At 40.8% G+C, this 13439-nt stretch overlaps 1 protein-coding gene across 2 annotated transcripts; it reads right to left on the bottom strand.

Annotated features, from left to right (window-relative positions):
• Positions 1-5018: 5018 nt before the first annotated feature.
• On the bottom strand, positions 5019-13364 carry RIT1 (Ras like without CAAX 1). Of its 2 annotated transcripts, none has more exons than XM_079901100.1 (6): positions 13212-13364; positions 12592-12736; positions 12364-12420; positions 9597-9670; positions 9183-9374; positions 5019-8115 (listed from the first exon to the last, which is right to left on the bottom strand). In XM_079901100.1, the coding sequence occupies exons 2-6, from the start codon at positions 12692-12694 to the stop codon at positions 7885-7887; spliced, it is 657 nt and encodes a 218-aa protein (XP_079757226.1). In that variant the 5' UTR covers positions 12695-12736; positions 13212-13364; the 3' UTR covers positions 5019-7884. The 2 variants fall into 2 exon arrangements, with proteins under 2 accessions (XP_079757226.1, XP_079757227.1); XM_079901101.1 differs by having other exon boundaries at positions 13253-13294.
• Between the last annotated feature and the right edge of the window lie 75 nt (positions 13365-13439).

Here is a 13439-nt window from a genome sequence, read left to right on the forward strand (position 1 = left end):
TTGGCTTAAACATTAAGAATATGGATCGGTTCACCTAACTGGAAGTCCAGAGGCAGGTTAGGCTTCAGAGTTGACTCAGCAAAAGGTCACTAATACTATGAGGGGCCCAGGTTCTTTCTGTGGGCCATTCTGACATTCAACGCTAGCTTAATCATAAGGCTTTTATATTTATAGAAGCACCCCCCTGGGGCGGAGGGGAAACGACCTCTCCTAGAAAGATAAGGTCAATCATTCCCAGAAGCCTCTAGCTATTCTTTCCTCTTATCTTGCTGGTCCAAAATGTGTCACATGGTCATTTCTGAGCCAATCACAGGCAAGGAGGATGGGATTATCTTTAGGCCATTTAGGACTGTCCTAGAACTGAGTATGGGAGATGGGTGGATTCTTGAGTAAAACATTTCCTTTGGAAGAAAGAATTGATGCAGGGTGGGCAATGAATGAAGAACATCACATAGTTCGTTTTTTTTTTTTTGGCCGCCCCGTGCAGCTTGTGGGATCTTAGATCCCCGACCAGGGATTGAACCTGGGCCCTCAGCAGTGAAAGTGTGGAGTCCTAACCACTGGACCACCAGGGAATTCCCACATAGTCTTCTACAGTACCTTTCACTCCAAGGTATTTTCTCCTGTGATCTGGTAACAAACTCTCTGAGAAGAGTTGCCAACCTACCAAGTGCCTCACCTACCAATTTCATCCATCCCCCATACCTTGCGGTTTGAAAAGACAAACAGCCTAGTGCTTGAAGTGTTCTTTAAATAATTCAAGAACAACATAAGTTTTAGCCACAAGGCATTCATTTTTCAGAAAACTGAGAACAATTTATTCTCATTCAGTATAACTTTTACAAGATAGTAAGCTGTAGAGTATCTCAATTGCCGAATACCATGTTAGGTCAAATACACCTTCTGAGCACCTCTAATAAATGCTCAAAACTCTGCTTGGCGTTCAAGAACAAACTCGTAGAGGAGGGCTTAGAGCTCAGCAGGCCCAGGAATAGATGTGCTAACAGAAAAATCGATAAGAGCCTGGGAATTCATTAGCTGCTCTCGTGTTCAAGTCTGGGGAGCTGGTAATTCACCTCAAACATCATGGTAAACCTCAATCTAATTGAAAAGCTCTGACAAGCTGTAAGGAGGGACTCATTTTCTTTTTAATAGTAATAGCAAAAATAGCTAACACGATTGAATGCTTATCAATGCTGGGCACTATTTTAAGGACTTTATAAAGTTAAAACTCAATCCCTCCAACAACCCTGCTGGATATGTGCTATTATTATCCCCATTTAACAGATGAGAAAACTGAAGTCCAAGGAGTGGGACTTCCCTGGTGGTGCAGTGGTTAAGAATCCACCTGCCAACACAGAGGACACGGGTTTGAGCCCTGGTCCGGGAAGATCCCACATGCCGTGGAGCAACTAAGCCCGTGCACCACAACTACTGAGCACCGTGTGCCACAGCTACTGAAGCCCGCGCTCCTACAGCCCGTGCTCCGCAACAAGAGAAGCCACTGCAATGAGAAGCCTGCGCGCTGCAACGAAGAATAGCCCCTGCTTGCCGCAACTAGAGAAGGCCCACGTGTAGCAACAAAGACCCAACATGGCCAAAAATAAATAAATAAATAAATATATTAAAAAAAAAAAAAAGTCCAAGGAATTTAAACAACTTGTTCCAAGTTCCACCACTTATAAGCAGTGCAGCTCGGATTCACCCTGTGCACTCTGACTCCAGAACCTCTTTTTTCTACCATCACTACTGGTGGAGACTTCAAAGAAAGATGCAAACAGAGGCTACGGGAACTAATGCAAATTAGAATGTATTCATGCTCTTGATGCCAATGTCCTCAAGATTGTTTCAGAGGGTCACCTGCTATTGTATGAAACTGGACATTTTCATGATTTACATTCACTCACACCAAATCAGCCTCTTCTCAGGCATTTTTCCAAGTTAACATTTAAACATTATTGTTTACCAAGGAGTTGAAACTCCTGCTTGTCCTCCACCCCCTTTCACTCTCCCACCACCTGATTTGATCAAATCTCGCAGGAGATTTTGCACTTTAGAATTAGAGGCACCCAAAGGACAGAACTGAGACTCCAAGAGCTGTATGCTTGTTTTCATTCACTGTTGAATTCCCAACACCCAACACGAAGCCTTGGCATTCAGTAGGCACTTAGTAAAGGTTTGTCATAAAGGCAGACAGGCAGTGAACAAAATAGTGTCTAGGAAGCAGACCTAAAGCAAACAGAAAAAGCCTTTGCCTCTTCTTCCTATTTACTCTGAGTCAGAGTTTCAAAAGAAGTTTGGTCTAGAGTTGTTTTTTTGGTGGTGGCGGTGAATGTATATTAGCTGCAACCAGACCCACATACTCTCTTGAGTCTAAGGATATTAAAGTAAGAATAGCCTCAGTGTTTTGGGTGGGACTGTGCAAGTTATTTCTGACTAAATTGTATGTGCATGCATGCCTTCCAGGCCAGCAGAGATTTTATGTCGATTGCACCGTATTTGAGTACATAGTTAGACTCACTTTCATATAAACCATAAGTTTCTCTGCCTCCACTCTCTCACCTACACACTCCTCTGCAAAGAAAATAAGAAAAGTATCTGGTGGGGGATATTTCTGGAGCTAAAGACTTTCCCCTGGCTCAGAGCAAACTGTAATAAACTCTAGTAATAACCAGCTCTGGGAAGGGCAGGAAATGACACATGGCCCCACCCCAGCAGCTTTTGTTCAAAAAACTGGGTGACTTCATGATATAATCATGTGTGCTGGGGAATGTACACACTGAACCAAAAGCTGCTCATCATGTTTTTTTCTTCTTTTTTAAAGCAAGGACTATCAGACAAAGCTAAAATATTTCAGTAATTTTGTCTCAAGGCCAACTCATATTTAAAAGTTGATTGGGGGACTTCCCTGGTGACGCAGTGGTTAAGAATCCACCTGCCAATGCAGGGGATGTGGGTTCGAGCCCTGGTCCGGGAAGATCCCACACGCCGCAGAGCAACTAAGCCCGTGCGCCACAACTACTGAGCCTGCGCTCTAGAGCCTGTGCTCGGCAACAAGAGAAGCCACCGCAATGAGAAGCCCGTGCACTGCAAGGCAGTGTAGCCCCCGCTCGCCGCAACTAGAGAAAGCCCATGTGCAGCAACGAAGACCCAATGCAGCCAAAAATAATTAATTTTTAGAAAGTTGATATATATTTATATACATATATTTATATATTTTTTAATATATATATATATATTTCAAAATATCCCAAACATTAAGACCTAACAGCACTTTGTGCTATCCAATAGCTTCCTTCATAACAAGGTATGAATTTATATTTCTTGCCTGTCCCTACAGCCAAAGCCCTTGTTTCCTTACTCATGAACTACTAGAGCAGACTTCTTGTTGCTTACTTCCAGTTGCTCCCCATCCCCACACCATACTACATAGAACCACAATTTTCCACATCTGTTAACTACAACTCATCACTGCTTTAAACAGTCATCCAATGATCTACCAAGACACTTTGACATCATCAAGCTCAGTGATTCCTAATCCAAGAATGGCTGCATGGCTGCAATCAGAATCACCTGGGAGGTTTTTGTTTTAATATAGATTCCCGGGTCCTATCAGAAATCTATGAAATCAAAATCTCCAGAGGTCAAAGTGAGAAAATGAGAAAAAACAAAACAGCTCCCTAGTTGTGATGCACGGGACCAGGGCTCGAACCCGTGTCCCCTGCACTGGCAGATGGATTCTTTTTTTTTTTTTCTGGCAGTAGGATTCTTAACCACTGCGCCACCAGGGAAGTCCCTAAGCCATCTTTTTTTTTTTTTTTTGCGGTACGCGGGCCTCTGACTGTCGCGGCCTCTCCCGTTGCGGAGCACGGGCTCCGGACGCGCAGGCTCAGCGGCCATGGCTCACGGGCCCAGCCGCTCCGCGGCATGTGGGATCCTCCCGAACCGGGGCATAAACCTGTGTCCCCTGCATGGGCAGGCGGACTCTCAACCACTGTGCCACCAAGGGAAGCCCCCTAAGCCATCTTTTAAAGCCAAGTGTTTGCCAAGTTAACAAGGACTTTTAAAAGTAAGACTTCAAATTTGTCTCACCCCTCTCAAGACTGACTTTGGAAAAAGTGCAACACTGCCAATTATTTGTCAACAGCGTACTAAACTCATATAAGCAAATTTTTTTTTAAAGAAAATAAGCAATACATACGAGGAATGAGGAATTTCAGAAATTACATCTCTGATCTCATCTCTTCATTATTCTATTCAGGTCAAATTCAATCTCTCCTCAAATTTGCCTCCTCTCCCATTCACCCTTAAAGAGTCGGCTCCACTGATCTGCCCGAGCTTTGTTAATTCCTTCCTTCTTTGAATCCTTGTAACACTGACTTTGAAGTAAGTAATCTGTTGCTTTAAGATTGATCTCTAGTTGTTTTATATATGCAAATTTAATCAAAGCTCCAGAGCAGAGATATTTTACAGCCCTCTGAATCCCTCACAGCTCTTCAAGCAAACAGTGCTTAGTGCACGTAAGTGTCCATAAATACTTTGACTGTAATTCCACTGTCTATCCTAACAGAGGTTACATTAGAACATGGAATGCTCCTCTTCCATTACCCATTTTAATAGTGGACACACTGACAGTTACTGACCTACTCAATAAATGTTAAATCATGAGGACACAAAAATATATTCCCTTAATGTCCAAACTAAGTCCTCTCTACCAACGCTGATGCCCATTTAGAGTAGTGGAGATAAAAGCAACGACCTTCACATCAAAAATTATTCCTCATTCTCTCACATTTAGTTTACATACTCGAAACAACTTTAGTTAACCCTTGATCAGGTGGGCAAATGCACTACCACTTACAACATGTTTTTCCCATCTGCCCACCAAAGAGGTAGGCTCTTTTTTAAAAATTTTGCCTTGTCCCTTCGCCTCTCCCCAGAGATGCTGGGGTATCAGTGGGGTCTCTCCGGCACCTGCCCTGGAAGCAGCAGTTCACACTCCGCAACCTAAGTCCTCCAATGGCATGGCCAAATACCAAGTGTCATCCATCTGCTGGCTCCAGGACAGTGGGCAGTGCTTTAGGGTCAGGAATCAGAGCCAGGTGATGCCTAGAGCCGGGACCCCAGCTCACTGTCACACAGGGGAGACTCTTCCACAGTTGGATGGCAGCACCTCCACCTCCCACCCACCCCTCGACCTAGGCAAGCAGTGAGGTAATCTCTGGACAAAGGAGCATTCCGTGGCATGCTCCCGAGCACCTGACACAGGTGTTCTGTATACGGTGGGCACTCAAATTTTTTTGAATCAATATTTTCCAGCATATAAAATCTCAAGTTATTAAGTTTTTCTTAAAATGACCCTTGTGTAACGATTCCAGACATTTCTACCCATACATAGGTAAGTAAAGGAAAGGCCCAGTAAGTTGTTTAAAAGTTTTGTATTGTGTCATACAAACTGTCATCATATACAAGTGCATAAGTGAAAAACTTTTCTCTCCCCTCTCCTCCCCATACATTACAGTAGACCAGTTCTTGCTAATATATCACAAAGTTAAAACATATATCTCTTTTGGAATTCTAAACAGTTAATTCTAGACACCAGCTTCCAAATTTTGTAACTTGCCAATCTGGTATGTACATGAACAGTTCCAGTGCTTTTCAACTTGTCCCTGAATTTTTCTCTCCTCAAAGTTCCAGGCAGTTAATTGATTTTAATGCCCTCAAATTAGATAAAGCTGACTATTTAGAGCTTATAAATTATTTACACTATACAATCACTAAGAATAGAGCTATGACTTACACATATTATACCCCTCAAACTATTTAGCACCATGAATAGAATTCTCAATACTACCTGATGGGCTAAGTAATCCAATGATCAAATATATGATAGTGATAGTCTTAAAAACACCCATTTGTTATTTTTCTTATATACATTACAAACTCCCTCCTGTCTTATAGATATAATTACATAGCTGTCAACATCTTGCTTGATGCTAATAACAATTCCCTAGGTTATTAGTAATGAGAAGCTAAGGCATTAAACCTAACAGGCTCTAAGCTAGTTTAAATGCGGTGAAATACTGTTAAAATAGAATTGCACTGTACTTCTTTTCTAACTTCACACTTCCAAAGTGCTACGGTTCCTGTAAGATTTTTGTCCTGCATAGATTCAAATTCTGCATCTTTCAGTTTTGGATGGCTTGAGTACCATAAACCATGATTTATTTGGTAGCAAAAACATTTCAGGAGTTTCAAAAGGGATCACTACTCAGCTAAAGAAGTTACAACCATCACTTTCCTTTAAACCTAGAACACATACCATTGATTGGAAGAAAAAATACAACAACCCTGTCCTGACTGTAATAAAAACGGAAAACAGTGAATTGAGCTGTGCACTTTTTAAGAGATGCTACACAGTCATGTTCTTAAAGTGGTCACAAACACTGCTTCAGTGACATTTAATGTTCAACATATGCTACATTACTCTTAGCACTTTTGTGCTTAATCTCCACACATAACAAGTTCAGGTATCAAAATAATCCTGATTGTAAAAGAAAGACCTCACCACCAATATTTAAAGCTGATTCTTCCCAAGAAGACAGGATAGTTTCTCACCTATGCAGTTATCAAAGTGGTACTGTCTTAGGCTAAGCTTTGTCAAGGCTCAGGCAAAACCCTGAGGTGAACTTAGCAAGGTCCTTGTAAAGAAATCTTCAATGAGAAACTCAACATATGGGAATTTTAAAGCTTCAGACTGGCTCATTACACAGAAATGCCACAAGCTTTCTTAGAACACTGAGTCTAGTGATTGTCTATGTCAAGGAGGCACATATACAATTTTACTAACTCCTGATGTCTTTTCAGTATGGAAAATGCAGTCAGTCTGACGAAGGGCCTAAAAAACATTCTGCCCGGCCTAGCTCTTCTAGAGAGCACAGGGAAGCTAAGGGAAAGCACTAGGAAGCAATTAATGTAAATGTATTTGTGTGTGCATCTCTGGGGAAAAAATAAACCTGTACAAGGCAATGGCTGTCCCAACCAAGGATTTAGATTAAACAACAGTTTAGTAACCCAGTAATGGTTCCCAAAATGTTTACCTGTGAAGGTAAAGAAGGGCAAAACCCTGAAAGGAAGAGTAAAATAACCTTGTAGGAGAAAGCTTCATTACATCTTATATGTTTCTCTTTGCTCTCATCCATCCCAGTGCATTTGGGTCAAATGTGTACTTGTTAGAAAAGACAGGCTCCTCTGAGGAGCACTGTTCTGATCCTAACTTTTTCTAGCCAAGCTCTTGCAAAAACATACAGCCTGATTTCCCCAATATCATCACTCCATAATCTGCAACAGGAGTCAGTTCCACAGCTATTTGCTGAACTTTAGCACCAATCTCTTTAGAACTGATTTCCCCATGATTTTTGTTCTGTCTCCAGGAAGCACAGCATGAACAGAAAAGACTGAAGTCCTTACCTGGGACAGTCCCAGGAAATTGCAGTTGAAAGAGAATGCAGAATAGTGCATGGCAAAAAATTCCTCTTGTGAGCTTGGGCAAACATGTATGGTATTCGTATTCCCCGGGGTATAAAAAATTTACATTAATTAATATCAGCAACAGAACCCAAAACATTGGTAAATCGAATTCTAATGTGACAATTTAAAAGTAGACAGTGCTCCACTGGGTTAATAAAATCAGAATTAGCTAAGAAACAATATTTTAAATACCACATCATTGAAAACTCCTAGTGGGCATGTCCCCTTCATCAGTTATTTTTAAAATAACAGTCATAACAGGAGAAAGAACAAGCACCATGCTCACTAATGCAGGTTACTGGACTGCTCTGATTAAGGACTGCAGTTCACAGATAAACATTTCACATCTTCCCTTCAAGTTACTGAATCTTTCTTCTTCCGGAACGGTGATTTTAGCCTCTTCCATACACTGTTTTTGGGTTTAGATTTTTTCTCCATGGCCAGCACTGCCTCCTTTTCTTTCCTACGTATCTCCCGTACAAGGGCATGGAATACATCATCAATGTAGTAGCGGTATGCGGCAGATGTCTCAAAAAAGGGGCAGCTGAATTCTCGGGCCAAAGCCAATCCTTCTTCCTTGGTGACCTTTAAAAATGTAAACATGAGAAAATTTATAGTGGTAACAGCAGAAAATAATCACAACTGCCCCAAAAAGTGAAGGGGTTACCTTAACAGGAAGAGAGTACCTCAACTCTGGAAAGGTCCAAGCAGAGCAAAGTGATATTTGTAATGCTGGGAGGCTGGATTACATGATTTCTAATTCCTTCTGCTTTCAAATTATGTGATTCTATTTCTAGTCTATTTTAAAGATAACTTTTTGGAACAGGGAATAGTTATAGATATCAAATATACAATCTGAATTTTCTTCATACTTTTCATTTCAAGAATGTAAATCACAAGGCAAAGAGAGGTATACTTAAACTACAATACTGAAAACCATAAGGAACCTGAAATCAATATATCCAATGACGGATATTCCATAATTTCTCCTACTTTTGGACATTTAGACTTATTCTAATTTTTTGCTACCATAAAAAGCATGGCAATGAACAATTCATATATAAATCCCTGAATAGATTAATTCAAACAGGAATTAACTGAGAAACATTATGAATTTAACTACTGTCAAACTACTTCTAAAAATTTGTACCATTCGTTGCTTTCACTGGTAGTGATAAACGTGCCCCTTTCACCACTCCTTCAACTCTATACCAAACAGCAAAATTTGAAACATTGTTGCTAACTTGAAGGGTATCATTTATTCTAAAATCCTCTACAATTTCTCTTATTCTCCCTTTCCATGGCTCATAATTCTCACCATCAGGAAGTATACCTTGAAGCCTAAGTTTCTCTTTTTGCAACATAAAGAGATTTACTTCTGAGGTTTTAGAAAATGAAAATCCCATGATCCTTCACTTAATGTGTATTCTATTTGTCATCTGATTATTATCCTGTGGGTTTTGTCCGTAAACTGATTCCTAAAATCCAGATTTTACCCAAAATAAGAGCACATTAGTAGATACAGGGAAGTTTTCCAGGCTAGGGAGAAGCTAACTTAAAATTTTCTTTTTAAGGCAAAGAAATTTATAAACAGAGAACACAAATGACTAATCCCACAAGACTACACATAGAATTTTCTACTCTATCCTCACCTGTCTTAGCTGCTTTAGGTCAGACTTGTTTCCCACAAGAACCACAGGGGTATCATCAGTACGTCGAACTCGATAAATAAGCTGTTTAAACTCCCGAACTTCATGGAAACTTCGACGATCGGTGATAGAGTAACAGATGATAAACCCTTCTCCTGCCCTCATATACTGATCCCGCATGGCTGTAAACTCTGCCTAGAGGGAAACAAGGATTATTAGTGTATTGATGCAACCTGGAACTATATACACTTTAGCTATGTATTTCAGATTAAAGAGAGATGTTGGTTACCTGCTATCCTGAGTCAGAGTGCATGAAAAATTAAAAGAGATGAACTAATGATCTTCTCTGCATAAGTCTTCCCCTCCCCTTTACTAGCACAAAAAGGCCTTTACTCATAGCATTTTGGGATTTAATACCTGTCCAGCCGTATCCAAAATGTCCAGATTGGCAGGCTCATCATCAATACGGATCCGGATTTTATAAGCATCTTCTACAGAAGGGAAGAAAGGTGGTACTATTAACCCATAAATGCAGGAATATGTAACCTTATTTTGAAATTCATCTTATGGAGAAGTAGATTACACATTTAAGTGCCCAAATGTTCTCAGGAAGCTCCTAATTCCATTGAGACATGTAAATTGGGTCTTCAACTAATTTCTTTTTTCCCACATAAACCATGACATAAGTTTATTCATAGCTTAAGCTTATTAGACTTCACCTACAATTCTAAAAGAGTTGAGAGATTGTCTTTTGGAAAAATGTTAGGCCAGAAAAGTAACTTTACCATTTACTAAATAGTTATTAGATGCCAAGCATTATACTAAGTGATTTACATATGTTAGCTCATTCAACAGTGACAATAATTCAGTGAGGTAGGTATTATTACCTCCGTTTTACAGGTAAAAAAAATTAAACTCTAAAACATTAAATGTATTCCCCATGTTACAAAGTTCATTAATGACATAGCCAGAACTGAATCCAAGGGCTGCTTGACTCAAAAGCTTTATGTACTTAACCATATGCTATAGTTCTCCTCATTTTTAACATTATAGGAAAAGCAAAAACCAGAGTTTACTATTTTCTAAAGAATCCATATTGTCATAATTTCTCCTTTATGAGAGCACATTTCTTTATGTATTCTTATGGTAACCTTGGAAAATACAGCAAAGTAAAAAAGAAGAGAAAAACCTCACTCAGTATTTCCATCATTCAAACAACTGCTGCTTACATCCTTATGTATTTCCTTCAAACATTTTTTCTTGAACCCCTGCTTCTGACTCTTCCTCAAAAATGAAGAGCCTACTAAATCAATGATTCTCAAACTACAGGTCACGCATGATCCATGAGAATTTGCAAATTGTGGATGAATTTAATGGGTTGGGACCAGCATGAAAGTAAACAAGCAGAAATCTAAAATGAAAGAGGAAATACATGAGTGCACCAAACTTAGTGAGGTAAATATAGTTTCATGATATTTTAATTACATATACATGTGTGCAAACATATACTTATATGTGTACTGGTTACAATATAAAGTTTTTCTTAGAGTTAGCAGCCAAAGTCTGAAACAAAATTGCACTAAACTGTAAACTCAATGACAGCAGACCCCATATCTTTTTGCTTACTACTGTACCCCCAGGGCCTAACACAGTGCTTGGCACATAACAGGAACTCAAGAGATGAAAGTATTTGTTGTTGAAATCAGATAATATTGTCAGAAGAGCAGATGACTGGGGGAAAAAAAAAATCAACTGATTAAAAAAAGTAACTTTTCAGGGGACAAGGATATGGGTTTTACTTTATTATTTTTTTTAATTTTATTAAAAAATTTTTTTTTATTTTGGCCACCCCATGCAGCTTGTGGGATCTTAGTTTCCTGACCAGGGATTGAACCCAGGCCCCTGGCAGTGAGAGCACTGAGTCCTAACCACTGGACCACCAGGGAATTCCCAGGTTTTACTTTGAAGAAAGGAAAAGATATTTCTTTTTTTTTTTTTTTGGCCGCACTGCATGGCATGCGGGATCTTAGTTCCCTGACCAGAGATTGAACCCATGCCCCCTGCAGTGGAAGCACAGAGTCTTAACCACCGGCCACCAAGGAAGTCCCAGGAAAAGATATTTCTGGAGTTCTAAGTAAATTATCCTAGGCCTTACATTAATTTTATTCCCAGAATTCCCACCATAGTGTGAATTCCTGAACAATGTTCTAAATTTAATATAGTACATGAAAAAATAAGAACTGTTTCTATTTTCCCCAAGCCACAGAAGCATCTACTATATAAAATGACCACATCCAAAGATGGGTTAGCACAGAACACTCATTGGCTCTGTGGAAAAAAGAGCAGCAGAGGACTGACCCAATGGAAATCCTTCCTAGAGACCCAGGATCACGACAAAGTGTCACATCCTGAAAATACAAGTAATATGGCAGGTATTCTTTGCCCTCCTCTATCCCCACCACCATTTTTCTTTTATCCTGGGATATAACTCCTAAAAAATCAAACCTGCCTCCTTATGGTTCAGGAATGATAGTAACGTTCTTGTTCTTGGTGTTTACATAGAACAGGAGTTAAAAAAAAAGGCAAAACAAAATTACTTTTTACTCTCTAACACTGTTTTACTAACAATAGAGCATTAAGGATTATAAAAGACACGAAGAAAGACCTTGCTATGTAATGAACTTGAGGTATAAGGAAGTAAATTAAAGGCTTCTAGTGGAACAAGTCCAGGCTCTGCATGTCTGGGTTGTAAGAGTTCAGCAGGCTGGCTCTACTTGTTTTTCTGCTTCCTTCTGTGGAAGTTCAAACCAGCTGACTCATAGTTACAGAGTCAGTCTCAAGTCAGACCCTTAGAAAAAATAATAGCAAAAGGCTTCGTTAAGTGGCTTTTAAATTTTTCCCTTAACCTGGCAATACAATATACCAACCATAAAAATATAACAAAGAAAGTGTCCCACTAATGCTCAATAAAAGACAGACTAAGATGGCTGATATACATATACAGTTAAGCTAGGGAAAAAAAATCCATTTGCTTACCAACTGCTATGATATCCTTATTAAATAAATCTGAATTAGACACCAAAAAAGGCTCAAAATATAAATGGTTGAAAATTGTTTGAAAAAATTGACACCAAGACACTTTTATGGGGTTTATTTGGAAAACCGAAGTGATAATCTGACTTACCAATGGTGGGATCATGATCTTCTGGAAACCGGTGGCTGATGAACTGCATGGTCATGGCTTTAAAACAAGAAAGGAAAGTTAAAATCCACACAAAGGTCACCCACAGAAAGAACTGTAAGTATCAATATTGCATGATAGTCAGTCTCCCAGTTGGTTTGGGTGGAGGGCATTTGTTCTAAGAATTTTTCATTCTAATTTCTTTTAAAATGGAAGAAAAACATCACCTACCGCTTTTCCCTACACCGCCAGCACCCAGCATCACTAGTTTGTATTCCCGTGACAGCCCTGCAGGGCTGCTACAGCTACCAACTGGGCGAGTTCCAGAATCCATTGTCCTCTTGGAGAATCCTGGGCTGCCCCGAGGAAAAGGCACCTGGAAGTAAAGAAGAAAATATTTAAACCAGGATTCAGACACCGTGACGACAGTCCTAGAGCCAGTGCCCTACCTTCCCATACTCTGACCTATTACTCCTGCTCCCCTTTCTGGCTTCCCTAAGAAACCCTACATCCTCACCTTCCCTCCGGGACAGCTCACTCCTATGAAACATCACAGGTTTTCCGAATTATTACACTTTCCAGAAAGAATAAAGAGACAAAGAAATTTTGAATTTCTTTTCAAACTGGAGCACCGGCACAGCATGAAGGAGCCCAGTGAGAAAGATGAGGTTTGGGGACCAAAGGAACACCGCCCCTGAGGCCGCAGGGGTCCTCTCACACCAGCGGTACCCGGAGGTTCCGCCCCCTCCCCATTCCCCTCGACAGCTCCCCTCCCCCAGTTGCATCTCCGGCCCGCCATCAGGCCCCCCGCCCTTCCCTTTCACGAGCCAACCCACTCCTGCTGCTCGTACCCGTCGGGACTTGAAGACGTCGGCCGGATTTGGTCACTCACCTCGCCCTCCTCACTCGCGGCTAGGATCGGCACTGACCTGTGACCCCTCCCGCAGCCGGGAAAGATGGCGCCACCAGCGCCCGCGTCTGGGGGGGGAGGGGCGGAGCTGCCCCGTGACGCCTGCAACTGGCCCCGCCCCCCCGGGGAGGGCCATCTCCCCGGCAGGTCCTCAAACCCCGTTCCGCGA

Source organism: Stenella coeruleoalba, assembly GCF_951394435.1.
Source record: "Stenella coeruleoalba genome assembly, chromosome: 1".
In the NCBI taxonomy this organism is placed as follows: Eukaryota; Metazoa; Chordata; class Mammalia; order Artiodactyla; family Delphinidae; genus Stenella; species Stenella coeruleoalba.